General features: G+C 36.3%; 1 protein-coding gene across 1 annotated transcript in view; it reads left to right on the forward strand.

The window, feature by feature from the left end:
- LOC117169453 overlaps positions 1-14857 on the forward strand; it is an 18646-nt gene extending 3789 nt beyond the window's left edge. The window contains exons 2-3 of the mRNA XM_033355835.1: positions 12883-14254; positions 14361-14857. Coding sequence (XP_033211726.1) covers positions 13886-14254; positions 14361-14399 — 408 coding nt within the window. The 5' untranslated portion in view covers positions 12883-13885 and the 3' untranslated portion in view covers positions 14400-14857. The remainder of the gene's footprint in view (positions 1-12882; positions 14255-14360) is intronic.
- The last annotated feature ends 212 nt before the right edge of the window (positions 14858-15069 follow it).

The following is a 15069-nucleotide window of genomic DNA, read 5'->3' on the forward strand; positions in this document are numbered from 1 at the left end:
GTCACCGCAAAAAAAAGGTCATTGACGGCACTCATTATTGACATGCACACGCGAAGAGACAAACTGTGCTGCTACCGTACCAACCTCTTGCGTAATATACCTACAGGGCATGCGGTGCTTATACTATCTACCGCCGAATGCGTATGGGTGCAAGTGACAGACACCTTAATCCCAAAGCAACTTGGACTGCAGAAGCCCAAGTCCAGAGGCTGTGTAGCGATTTCGGCGTGGTGCTTCTGGTGATTAAACGTATACTAATCAGCCTTAATGAATTACTGAAATATATAATATCATTTTCACGAATCAACCATCTCAATTTTTCAAGTTTTCACGGAAGAAAATTTTTTCCTATGTTTGAAAAAACTATTCTTCGGTTTTGCTTTTACGAGAACAAGTAGAAAAATTTTTTTATTTCGATGTTTGTCATTACAGGAGGATATTCGCAAGCTTTATTAATTCGCTCACTTGAGCGAATGTTTTCTTACATACGAGTACTTTTGACTGCACGAAGATATATTACTAGAACTTATAAAATACTATTTATGTTTCTACTTTCTAAAATTTAAATATTAGTCAATTCGTTAATCATATTTGAAATAAAATACTTCAATCTTCAATAAAAAAATGTTTAATATATTGAGAATTTAAACTGGAAAATGCACTCCATCATAAACATATTAATTAATAACTTATGTATAACGCTGAGTTCGTGGCTGAGTCGATGCTCGAAAATGAGATTACTGAGGTCATAATCCCATAGCGACTTGGGCTTCTGAGGCCCAAGTCGAGCGGGAGCCTGAACATCCGCGCACGCTGGTAACGCCACCGCCCATCGCTGCGGGTTTTATTGATCCATCTCTTGTGCGCAAACGACGACCTAAGTCCAGGGATCTTAGCTGCACAGTTTGTCTGTCCGTGCAGATGTCAAAAATGCTGTCACTTTCGATATTTACACAAAAAGTTGTCTCAAGCATAGAACAAGAGACACCTTTTAAGTAAGGGGGGAGGTGTAACGGTATGCGCCGTTTTCTGAACCAAACTCCCAGGGCGCTATAACCCTTTTAACAAACACTCTTGGAACTAGTAAATTCTTTGGCGGGAAGATTCAAATAGCTTTTTAAATGCAAATTGACTATGTGTATGTATGTAACCTGTAAATGGTAAGTAATTCTTATTGTATACGAGTCTTACGAATAACATGGTTTTTTTTACGTCTAAATTAAACGAGTAGTTAATTATTATAACTTATTTTAGCTACAATATAATTTCTTTTATAATATTGTTAAGTTCTCCGTCCAAAGTAGATTTTGAGGTTAGAAACCCGAGATATCGAGCTATTCTTAGTATCGTTAATAGTTTATAGCGCAAGCCAGACGCTATAAAAAAGAGACCTTTGGGCTTCAAAGCAGGAAACTGTCACTCAAAGTGATTGGCGTTTTCCGGTGATAAAAGTTGGACTTTGGAACCATGACCTTGAACTGTCACTCACTTTAATTGCCGAAAATAAGTAGGAGGAGCAAAGTGACCACATTTGTGATTGGTTATTCGACGCTGCCGAAAGCTGAACGGCACCTGGGTGAGGTGTCTAGAATGGTGACTCTGGGATACCGAGCGACCTCTCAGAGTACGCAGCCTTATCCTTGCATTCGGAGCTCTACAAGGTTGGACGAACCCCTTTCCCCAGCTTCTCGTGATAACAACAATGACAACACCAAACATAGTTGTAGTAAGTGCGGTTCAAAACAACAGAACGCGCAGGGCTCTCGACAATGGGTCGGCCAACAATGCTGAACAATCTAGAGCTGGGGGAACCAATGAAAATGGATTCAATGCGATAAATCGGCGGGATCTCGCGACCTTTGGGTGGACGGAGCGACTGAATCACGACTTGCTAGACTGCTACGATGCGAGTGTGGCCCGTGAACGGGGTTACATGGCACGGCTGCATGCTCTGTGGTGCAAGAAACACCCGGAGCTATCGCACTTTTCGCAGCAACGTCTGCAAAACCATGCTGAACTACTCCGGAAAAGAGGCTATGTAAGCGGGACGCCTACTCTACCACAGCTAGAACAAGCCGGCAACAAAGAAAGAGAGGCGACACTAAGATCAACCGCGGGCAGGCATCCAATAGAGGAAGAACGATGCTTTACGACCCGGAGAAACATCAACACCAAAGTTTCTCTCAAGCCTAAAGATCTGGCTGAAATGGATGACGAGCTTTGTGGACATTTTTCGGGAGAATCCGACCTCTGGGCTATCAATTATTGTGTGTATAATGCATCGAGCGCTTTGGCCGATGCGAATCGTAAAACAAAACCAACCGTTGATCATAAGACCAAAAGACGAATGCATCAGCTTGCCATGAAGATAGGCTGGGCAAGACAGTACGCGTCCCGCATTCAGTGTGTGATTGACTACATCACATCTGGCAGGAATTTTACCGCCAAGGTTCGAAAGTTCGCGCGCGAACTCCAGACCCGTTATCACATACTTAACCAGTCAGAGCTACTGTCCATCAGGCAGCATATTGTTGAGAGAATACGGATACTATCTGACGCTAAGGGAAGTCTAGAGCGGAGGGAGAGGTGTGTCAGGGAATATCAACAGTTTCTCTTTGACCCATCTCGACTCTTCCAAGTCCCTCCAGTTAATGTCGAACACCCACCCAAACCAGAGGAGGTCGAAGTATTTTGGAGAGAAGTCTACGAAGTGCAGCATAGGCTGGACAAAGACTCAGAAAATATAAATAGCTTCAAGGAGTTATATGTTGCCCTTAAAACAACTGATAAAGAATGCCCACCCATTACTACCGAGGAGGTGAAAAAAGTATTAGGAGGAATGAAGAACTATTCCGCACCGGGACCAGATTGTATCAAAACCTTCTGCTGGAAGAAGTTTTCTTCAACCCATCAGCATTTAGCCCGTATTTTCACCTCATATTTGAAGCCGGAAGAGCCGATTCCGGAGTGGTTGGTGGAAGGTCGGGAGAACCTGCTCATCGATAGATGTGTCTGCAAAGATGCAGCATTCTACCAGCGTGACCTATCGATGGCCTGTATTGATTATCGGAAAGCTTTCGATTCGACCTCCCATATACTTATCATCTGTCTTTTGAAAATCTTAAAGGTTCATCCGCAAATAGTTAGGTGCATAGAGAGATTGATGCCGCTTTGGAAAACGAAATTTGCTATCTCATCTGGAAAAAATCGTGTGACAACTAACAAGGCCACCTTTCAGGGAGGTGTCTTTCAGGGCGACACAATGAGCCCACTTCTCTTTTGCCTTACATTATTGCCACTATCTCTAGCACTTCGCCATTCCGACGGGTACTTGTGTGGCAAACCTGCAGATCGAAAGTACAAGGTCACTCATGTATTTTACATGGACGATCTTAAGATCTATGCTAAAAACAGAGAGCAACTGCATCTAGCTCTGGGGATTGTCGAACGATATACTAAGGAAATTGGAATGGAATTTGGGTTAGACAAATGCGCCAAGGTTTATTTGAAGCGAGGAAAACTTAATGGCACCCCTGAAGATCCTGAGCTCCTTGATAGAAGCGCTATACGACACCTTTGCGCTGGAGAGACTTATACATACCTGGGCGTGCTACAGAGCCGCATTCAGAATGTGACATCCATAAAGGATACTCTTCAAAGCAGATACAAACGTCTTATCTGACAGATTTGGTTTTCCGAACTGTCGGCTAGGAACAAAGTATCTGCAACGAACATGCTTACCGTCCCGGTAGTACTCTATTCATTTGGAGTAGTTCCGTGGACGAAGAACGAGCTCAGATCCCTTGATATTGGGACAATAAGGGTTATGCACATGAACAAAAGCATGCATCTTAAGTCTTCCGTTCCGCGACTGTACATCTCACGCCGTCAAGGGGGTTGCCGAATATTGAGTCTTGAATGTCTTCACAACAGGATTATTCTGGGTACAGCACACAGAGTTGCAAATGGAAGAGACCCTCTTCTTAAAATGGTCAGGAATCACGAAGAAGTGGGCAAAGGATCATTTCTCTACAAAGCAGCGGAGGAGGCTGCTGAAACACTCGGACTTAACTTCAGTATTAGGGGTGAGCAAAATGCATCAAATCTTATCTATCTCGAGTACTCACTCCTGAAAGCCCGGATTAAGAAGGCACAAGAGAAAAACTTTCGTGAACAGCTACTCGATAGGAGAATGCACGGTATCTTCCACAGAAATGTGAAGGATCAGTCCATGTCTTGTGAGCTAACGTTTGCTTTCCTTGAATCGCCCGGATTGAAGTCTGGTACGAAGGGTTTTATTTTTGCATGCCAAGACGGTGCAATTTCCACCTTAAAATACCGTCGCCACATTTTGAGCCAAGACATTGCCGATAATAGCTGCAGGGCGTGCCATGCAAACCCCGAGCATTTAACTCAGATACTATCTAGTTGTCCAACTCACGTGGGAACGACCTACATTCACAGGCACAATGCGGCACTAAGAGTGCTTTATTACCATCTCTGTCACTCTTACGGCACTAACCTTAATATCGCTCCTCTAAATGCTCCTCGGGAAATCGAGTCAATTGTCGAGAATGGGAAGTATCGCATATACTGGAACTTTTATTCTCGACAATTGTTTCTGTTGCTCACTCGAGGCTTGACATGGTTCTTCTTGACTTCGAGAAGCGAACCATGTTCGTTATCGAATTTTCAGCACCAGCTGACAAAAACATCATAACCAAGGAGAATGAAAAGAATGAGAGGTATCGAGACCTTATAAGGGAGTTGCAGCGATTTTACCCGGAATACTCTGTTAAACTAATCGTCCTTATCATCTGGCTGGCTCGTCGTATTGATTCCTTTACAGACTGTAACCACCTATCTCATGGTCGTGAGACGTGGTTGTGGCTGAAATTTTTACCGCGATTTCACTGGGAGCGGGTGCAATTCTCCAGATTAGCACCCGTCCCGGCGAAATCCTGCGATAATCCTTCCATAATTCGAAGTGGCATGGGGCGTGGGAAAAAAATCGAATTAACGAATAACTCAGTTTTCAGGCTATATCTAAATAAATAAAAAATTAGGAATAATAATTTAACTTTATAGTACTTTATACCGGTTGCCAATATAAAGGGACCTGAAGTTTTTACTTTTTCACGCATACCTTCACCTTCACGTTACTGTAACTTCTTTTAGTATCATCCGATTGGACATTTTTTTGTGGTTTGAATAGATCTTTTCATGTACTTTAAGACTATTAAGACGATATATTGTTATTATTATTATTTTTTTGAATCAAAATTGGAATAGATTTTTTGAAAAAAAAAACATATTTAACAAAAATTATATTATACGAATACTTTCAGGACTAATGTGCCTGAAAATTATATCTAACTTTTTTTATTTCATTCATAAGACAGCCACACAAAAAAAGTGTGCGGATCTGGTAACAAGACACACGTATTCCTATGGATTTTGGGGCGCTGAATTCAAATTTAATAAATTGTTGCGGTGAAGGTCTCCAAATTACTAACTGCAATTTCTTGAATAATATCACCTGTAAAATACAAATTCGTTAATATTCTGTATTTTTTAATCAATGCTTCAAGTTATTAAAATATTTAAGAGAAAAAAAGACGGAAAATGAAATATCATACCTAAATTACTACATTTTTAGTTGAATGTTCGAGAACTAGATCAGAAAGTATGCAATAGTGGAATAACAATTCTTCCCTTTTGGCATGGTATTTTCCATGCGTTTCTTATTATTTCTTCCAGGGACCACGAATATTGTGCAGAATTGGTACTTTTTGCTATATGGATATTGAATAAGCTAGACTGAGGATTGTCATACAAGTTTTCACTGGGCAACAGTTCGTTGCCAACGAAGCGAATTACCTTGTTCCGCATTTCTATAATATTACTGAATACCACGAAGCTCTCACTGTTCAGAAGTACACAACTGTCTTTTAAATTATTGCAGTTGATGGAGAACGATTCATTTTCAGCACTTTCTACTTCAGTATATCTACGAGCTATCTGTTCCGGCGGCTGAACTCCTTTTCGTATCATTCTTTTTATTGTAGACATGTAGTTTTCGAAGCGGAAAGCGTTGAATTTGTCCAATGCTCCATAGGTTTTAGCGCCTGAGCAAATGTGCAATAAATTGTGCACATTTCGAGACACTTGTTCTGTACCGTAGATGAGCGCGAAATCCTGTTTAAATTGCAACAACATATCGTGAGCATAATCCATGTTCGTCCCAACCTGAATCTGCGCCTCACTAACTAAAATTGTAACTGCAGAGTGTAACAACAGGAAATGCGAATAGATTTTTGACTGTAGTTCAAAGTTTTGTCGAGGTAGGTAGAGGTTTTGTTTTAGAACAACTGGGCCAGTATAAAGCAGAAAAGTTCTGAAGTTTGTAGCTTTCCAAAAAGTGTACTCTAGAAGGGTTCGTCCTGGACTTATGAATTCACTAGGGGCGCTATGGCGTAGTGTCATTATTTTTTGGGAAATTTTATTGATAGCAGTTGCATCTATCCTTACTTTCGAAGGTCCGGTTAACCAAATTCCAATTAGCCTCTTCACGACACCTAGTAATATTAGATGCATATAATGTAAGGGAACACTGGATATGCCTCCGAATCGTGGAATTTTCTTCAGTATTACTTCCTTCTCTGAATCGAATCTTCCCAGTGGGCACAAAATTATGAAAGTCCCAAGAACGTCTTTAGGACGTTCCTAGTACGTCTCATGTCAGTCCAACTAACGTCTCTAAGACGTCCAAGTCCTAAAGATGACCTAAAGACGTCTTAAAGACATGGACGTTCTCGGGACGTCTTTTGTACTGACAGTAAACGTTTTAAGAGCATCCCTATGTCGTCCAAAAGACATGTTATAAAAGACGTCTTAGGGATGTCCCAAAGGCGTCTCTAGGACGTCCTTAATTTTTTTGCCTACTGGGGGACTATTTGAAGTTTATGTAAAATTTTACCAATGATTTGTAAAAATAAAATTGTTCGTAAAAATTCTGCAGATTGGTAAAAATAATTAAAATCTTCATTTATCCTCAAAAATTTTTTAATATTACAAAAAATAGGGAAGGGATCTACTCTGAAATGGCCCTGCCAACTGCGCCGTAATAAGGCAACTTTAGAATAATACGAAACTTTTCCGCATTTAAAAATGTCATAAAGATGTAACGATGTCGTAAGGATGTCGCCAAATTTTGTGCCCACTAGGTATTTAATGAAGAACTTTAAATTTGTTCATAAAATGCTAACAAAGGAAATCGAATGAATTTAATAATTTTTTATGGTATTTTATAACGCAATTTTTTTTAAATATAAGAAATGTGTCTTTAAGTGAATTTTATGAAAAGAAATTTGAAAATTCTAAACTGTGCAAGCGCCATCACAATGACGTCACTAGTAAAACGTGTGCGCATTCTTTATACCCGAGTCGGATTTTCATGTTTTTCCCTGTTTCTGTTTCGTTATGCGCTTTCGTTAAGTTCTTTTTGAAGACGCTGTGTTTCGTGATATGGTCCATTCAACTGGTAATTTGAGAAAACCCAGTGGGTTTAAAATTTGGCGGCCTCTTTACGACATCGTGACGACATTCTTACGACAACTTTACGATATCCTATGTCCATGTCGTTGAGGTGTCTTTACGATATCGTAAACATGTCGTATGATCGGACGATGTCTTTACGATATCGCAATGACACCGAAACGACACGGACATAGGAAGTCGTAAAAATTACGTAAATATGTCGTAACTATGTCGTAAAGACGCCGCCAAATTTTTTGCCCACTGGGCTTTCTTCAAGAAATTTGAAAAGGGGTCTATATTCCCATTGGACACAAAGTTCAGCGACATCTTTGCGACACCGTTACGACATCTTTACAACAACTTTACGACATCCTATGTCCATGTCGTTTCGGTGTCTTTGCGATGTTGTAAAGACATCGTCAGATCATACGACTTATTTACGATATCATAAAGACACCTTAACGACATGGACATAGAATGTCGTAAAGTTATCGTTAAGATGTCACGATGTCGTAAAGACGTCGCCAAATTTGGTTCACACTGGGTTGTTAGACAATTTAGCGAATTCTGCAGTATATGTGGCAAATGTAGAAAACGAATCAACATTTATCCGTTCACGTAAGGGAGCGTTCACATATTACGTGAAATGAAAAAAGGTTAGGAGGTTCATGTTTCGTTTCGGTCTGTTACTTTTGTGGGCGACGGTTGGTACGTGACATTGAGAGATTATAAACTTTATGCACCATCAACTTTGTATATCAAAATTTCTAAACAAATTATTTTATTTTATTGTGAACCTTATGTTCAAACGTTTCTAAACCTTATATACTTATTTTGAAGAATTAAAAAACAAAGAAGCTTTTCAATAATTATGAAAGCTTTGAGAAGGTTAAATTTTTTTCAAGACTTCTGGGCAAATTTTAAATGATTTAGTTTCTATTTTGAAAGAATTATTTTAAGTTAAGAGGATTTCAAAACGTATTTTCAAAAAATGTGGGAGACTTCAAGAAGTTTATTTTTTAGGGGTTATACAAATTGTTAGGTACACTGAATTTTTGCAGCGTGTCAAGAGATGAAAAAATCTTCTAATGATCTATGAGAAAATGTTAAATAATTTCTTTCTAATAAATTTGAAGAGAATATTCAAAAGTATTATAAAATATATTTAATTATTTGCCAAGATTTTTAAGAAGAGTGTAAGAAATTTTAAAGCAAAATTGTGCAATTTTCCCCTATTACATAAATTCGAAAAAAATTAAGTAAGATTAACGGATATTCAGAGATTTAGAAAGGATTAAAAGATAATTTAAACTTGTAAAGATTTTTCATGAATTTTGTAAGGTTTCACAAAAATGCAGAAGACGTTTTTTTTTTATCTTCCTGATGAAAATTAAAATGATTTTTTATTTTCAAACACTAATTTTAGGTGATTATTTCAAAACATTTCCAAAATTTTCAAAGAAGGATCTAGAAGATTTTTATCTATATTTTTAAAAATTTTGACGGATTAAAAAGATATGAGGAAAAATTGGAATAATTCTGAAAGATTAGAAAGTTTATGAAATCTGAAAAATTGGAAAATGAATTTTCTTAAGATTCGTGGGAATATGTTTTTTTTTTTTAATGAGCCTTAAGAGAAAATTAGAAAAGTTTCTTAAACAGTCGAAAATTTTTTCTCAAATTTCTCAGAAGAGTGTTAAAGATTTTGAAGCAAAATGTTTCAATTTGTTAAGCTTAAAAATATAAAAATAATTAAAATGTAGTAAATTCAAGAAATAATTAGAAAAATGAAGAGATTTAAAACAATTTTAAACTTTAAAATATTTTTACAACTATAGATTTTTAAGGATTTCACAAAAAATCTTTAGAAGCTTTAAACGGATTTCGAAGCGTTTCCAGAGAATACAAAAAATGTTCTCAATTTTCTCTGTAGGAATTTAAATATTTTGTGAAATAGATTACAAATATTCAAAAACTTGAAAACCCCTGAAAGTCCGAAATATCTTTAAAAAAAACAGAACTTTTCCTAATATTTTTTAAAACCCTATGTAATAAAAAAATTGCTTTTAAACTTTCTACATTCTTTTTCTGACAAATCTAAAATATGAAAAAATATTTTTTAATTTAGAATTCACTTTCAATTGGATTTTAAGTGTTCAAATACTTAAAAAGGTATTTTACAATTTTATTTTGTATTATTATTAGTATTATTGTGCATTCTTTATAATATTGAAAACAATTTTTCAATTGGTGAATTTCCATCAGAACTTACGAGAACTTACGTGAAGTAACTTCCATATTTGTATGTTAAGAAAAAATATTTAAAAAGAATTCAGTGTTACATCAAAATATTGTTTTATTTATTTCTAGACAATACGTCATCTTAAAACCGTTTTTAACTTACAAAACGTCGATTATGTATCTAAAAGTGATATAAAAAATGTTAAATGAGAGCGCTCGGTGGGTTTCATGGGAAATGTTACGGGAGAGGAGGTAGTCTAAGATAATTTTACGTAATATATAAACGTTCCCTAAGATCTCGATATTGCCTTCTAATTTCTGCGAGAAATATGAAGAATGAACAAAAGATGTTATTTGTTACGCTTACTGAGGAATTATATTTAAAATAATACAATATATTTCTTTATGATCTTTACGTGACCTTCAACATTAATTTCAGTACTGTGAGGCGAGGAATGGACTGCTCCCAGAAAATAATTGAAATGAATAGAATTATTGTTCACTTGTCCATAAATATTTTTTCCTCGTAATAAAAATTTTATCATGCTCTTGAATAAGGCTGAAATAAAAATGTTTATTTGCAACATATGTAAATCCTCTTTGCCAAACATTAGGTCATACGACCAACATCAACAAACGCATGCAAATTTAGGAAAAGTTGATATATTATGCCTACATTCTAACTGCCATGCAAAACTTACATCTTATAACTCATTCAGAATGCACGTTTATCGTTATCACAAACGTTCAAGTAGTGGCAGGCAATCTTGTAAAGTTGAAAATTGCAAAAAATATTTTCTGATTTTAACTTACTTCATAAACACGTTAGAACTCATATACAGGAATCTTCAATCGGAATACCATGTCCCTTATCAAGTTGTTCTAGTAATGGTACTCTGTTCCCTAATGTTAGTACGTACAGTGTCCATGTTTTTCGAAAGCATTCAAGTAAAGAAATGATTCAAGTGGACCCAGTGGGCACAAAATTTGGCGACGTCTTTACGACATCGTGACGACATCTTTACGATAACTTTACGACATTCTATGTCCATGTCGTTATGTTGTCTTTACGATATCGTAAATAAGTCGCATGATCTGACAATGATCTGACTTTCTGCGGGATCGAATATAGGAAGAACATGTGTATTTGCATTGGCATTAACGAATTTGGCAACTTTATTATCTGTAGAGTACAATATCTAATTCCCAGTAGGCACAACATTTGGCGACGTCTTTACGACATCCTTACGACAACTTTACGACATCCTATGTCCATGTCGTTTCGCTGTCTTTACGATGTCGTAAAGACATCGTCAGATCATGCGACTTATTCACAATATCGTAAAGCCAGCTTAACGACATGGACGTAGGATGTCGTAAAGTTATCGTAAAGATGTCGTAACGATGCCGTAAAGACGTCGCCAAACTTTGTGCCCACTGGGTTATTAATTCCACATATACCAACACAGCATATTCATTTTGGACTTACGTTCTTAATTTTACAGAACAGCATGCAAATATCCTGGTATATAATTTAACCGCTGGCGAACAAAAGATGATACGCCCGAAACGCCGTCGTTTTAGTTGACCCCTGGGTTATATTTTCTGCAGGTCAAATTTTAATTTTTTAATAACAAATCCCAGTAGGAAATTTCATTTTACATAGTTTCAGTCCTTTAAATAAATTTGATTATTTTATTAGTTTTTGACATAATCAAGAAAATGTGACTTTTTTCTGCAATCACAAAATACGAATTTTTTGTGTTCAACTCGGCATAAGTTCTACAATAATAGGAATTTTGTAATCAAAATTTCAGAAAATATGTACCATTATATCACGAAATTAACGATATTTATAGAATTCTAATGAATTTTCTCTAAAAATTTGAAACGATTTTTATTCTTCTTATGGCGTAAATTAGATATTGAAAGTTTTAAACGTTTCGGGAGACAGATGGTTTTTTCAGAAAAGTAAAATTAACGGTCACCTAAACTTTTGTTAGGCTTTGAGGAAGTTTTTTGAAAAATATCTGGCAATTATGTTTTATAGTTTTAAAGTCACAATTGGTTTAAGATCTCATCGCTGTTCCTTACGCATATTAACTCGTCCTGCAATATCAAGGTCTGTATAACAGCGGACGATTGGAAGGTCAAGCCGGCTACTTAAACGCGTACAGGACGGCGATGAGATCCAAAATGAATTCTGACTTAAAACTATACAACAAAATTGCCCGATATTTTCAAAAAACGAAACATTCTTGAATTCTAACAAAAGTTTTGGAGGCCGTTAATTTAAATTTTCAGAAAATTTGTTCGACTCCCGAAGCGTTTGAAACTTTCAATATCTGATTGACGCCATGAGAAGAATAAAAATCGTTGTATATTTTTAGTGACAATTCTTTGAAAGTCTATAAATATCGTTAGTTTCGTTATATAATGGTGCCTTTTTCTAAAATCTTTATTACAAAATTCCTATTATGGTAGAACTTATGGTGAGTTGAACACACAAAATTCCTATTTTGTGATTGCAGAAAAAAGTAACATCTTTTTTATTATTTCGAAAACTAATAAAGCCATCACATTTATTTATAGCACTAAAAATATGCACAATAAAATTTCCTATTGGGACATTTTATTACAAAATTCAAAGACCTGAAAAAAATATAACCCAGGGGCCAACTAAAACAACGGCATTCCGGGCGTATCCCTTTTTGATCGCCAGCGGTTCAATTTCTGTAAACTATTTATTAATATATTACCTATATTTCTATACATTTCAGTAAGACTCGACTGCAATGCACTTCTTTCTTTAATTAGACGATTTTTTTTATAACCAAACTACCTTCGCAATTTTTTTTCTATTTTGTAAACATAACAAATTTTAAATACTTTGATGTATTTAAACTTTTAAAGTAACTATTTCAAATTTTCATACTTTATTCAAGAAGCAGAAAATTCACGTAAAGAGTTGTAATTTGTCTTAATTTCCCTTCATTGTACTTAAATTAAAATGGTACTTTTGATACACAAAATTACCGTGTAACTTTTCCGTTTTTTCTCTTATTGAAGTGAAAAATTATGATCCACTATGTATTCTTTCAGATACCTATTATTAACATTTGGTCTGCAATCGACAAAAGAAGTATGCAATCACTGTCAGCATTGAGGAAGACGTTGATGCCGTCATCAAGAAAGGCTCTAAAAAACTTAACTGTTGGGGAAGAAAACTTGTTGCTGAGGATGACGAGACTGAGGTGGATGATATTGATGGGCTTTTACATTATACCAGTATCGATAAGCCAATATTGCTACTAGAAGAAGATGAGATCTGGCTTCCATCAAAATTGAACTTGTTTTAGAATGGTCAAGTAGAGCAGATAGGTAGAAATAAGAATTTAGATAAAGTAGGCCAGGTTGCGGAAATCATAGAACAGGAAAGGATAAATGATGCTGATAGTCCTGATGGTGAGGGTCTAATGAATAAAGAACCTGTTAATGGCGAGCCCAGTGATGAAAATCGTGTTCGTGGAAATGCTGAAGCACAATTAGGAGTTACAAAAGAAACTGCTCGTGAAGGTAGCGCTGCTGCAGACGATTTTGAAGCAATTTTAGCATCAAGACGAGCTGCCTTTACGTCATGGGAACAGTATACTGTTCCATGGGTGCAAATATTGAGCTCCTCAGATCTAGAGAAATGCAGTACAGATGTGGATAAGGGAACTACGCAAAGAAATGTTGTCCATGCAATAGTTACCGAAATGATCTTTCGGCAAGTTGCAATCAGACGAAAAGACTTCAGACTAATAGCAATTCAGTGTATGAACACATTTCCAAACACATTTGAAGACAGAGACGAATACGGTTGCCGAATCGATAACGGTTACAATAGCATTCTGCAAAAAGTAGAGGATCATTGTAATTATTTAAAGCGAGAACCCAAAAACGACGTGGCCTTTCGCAGCATCTCAATTTGAAATTAAAACATTGAAGGACATTGCAGTCAGTTCAAAATGGTACCGTTAACTGGCAGCCTGAAAATATACCAGCAAACGAGAGAGAAGAAACTCTTGAAAATAAAAGAATAACATTAAAAAGTCTTGACTTCATGAATTTGGAACTTAGAGAAGATGGAAGTGATATCGATAATCTCTTATCAGACACATATCCTGAACAAAGATTATTTCTAAACGATATGTATGAACCTCCGACGCTTGATATTATTAAGGACAAATGGCCATTTCTTTTTACACCACCGTGCTTGTTCTGGCCCTTTCAAAAATTGACTGTGGTACGGATTCACAAGTTTGATGAAAACTTCTATGAAAAAGTTCAAAAAATACTAATTTTTGGTAAATGGAAACATCGTTTTCAAGGTTTAGAAGTATTGACAGAAGAACGGAAGCATGAGAAGATACTCGAAGTTATGCAAATTCGTTTTGCGGAAACTGGTGCATACTTACTCCACACTTGCCCTGTAAGTATTGTCAAAAATGAGATATTGATCATTTCCTTTTAAGACCTGCTTTTGAGTAAATTTACAGTTCTTGTAACCGTTTTAAAAAATAATTTTTCTCTTCCAGCCTGGAGTTGATCTAGTGACATTGCGGAGTGATTCATAATAGTAAAGATCTTACTGAAGAAAATATAAATTATAAGGATGATACAGTAACTGTGTCCATCCCATTCAGTTGGGCCTTTTATGAAGGTAATATTTTTTGTGCAACATGTCCACGGAAACAAGTAAATTGTAATGTTTTTAATTTCGATGTATAAAGTTAGGAGACTGTCAAACCACACGAATAATTTTACATTTAACAATTTCGGTTTCAGTTCCAAGAGGTAGATTTTACACATTTGTAGTCACCTTTATAGTTTTAAACTGTGCTCAAATCTTTCATGCTTTCAAACTGTACAAATTTCTCCTGTGGTTTTATGGTCCGGCGACTTGAAACATCCGAGTATAAACCTTATACCTCTTATTTGTTAACTGAGCTTTCTTCGTGCCTTTAATATTATTCATCATAAGGCTGAAATTAAACGTGTAGGGGAGCGTTAACATATTACGTAACATTGTTTTCCAAAGAGAGAAAATTTAAATTACAAATAATTGTTTAATGTTGACAAGATTTAAAAATGTGTGAAAAGAGGCCCAGTCGGCACAAAATTTGGCGACGTCTTTATGACATCGTTACGACATTTTTACGACATCCTATGTCCGTTTGGTCTCGGTGTCCTTACGATATCATAAAGACATCGTCAGATAATACGACATGTTTACGATGTCGTAAA

The sequence above is a fragment of the Belonocnema kinseyi genome, chromosome 3, assembly GCF_010883055.1.
Source record: "Belonocnema kinseyi isolate 2016_QV_RU_SX_M_011 chromosome 3, B_treatae_v1, whole genome shotgun sequence".
Lineage (NCBI taxonomy): Eukaryota > Metazoa > Arthropoda > Insecta > Hymenoptera > Cynipidae > Belonocnema > Belonocnema kinseyi.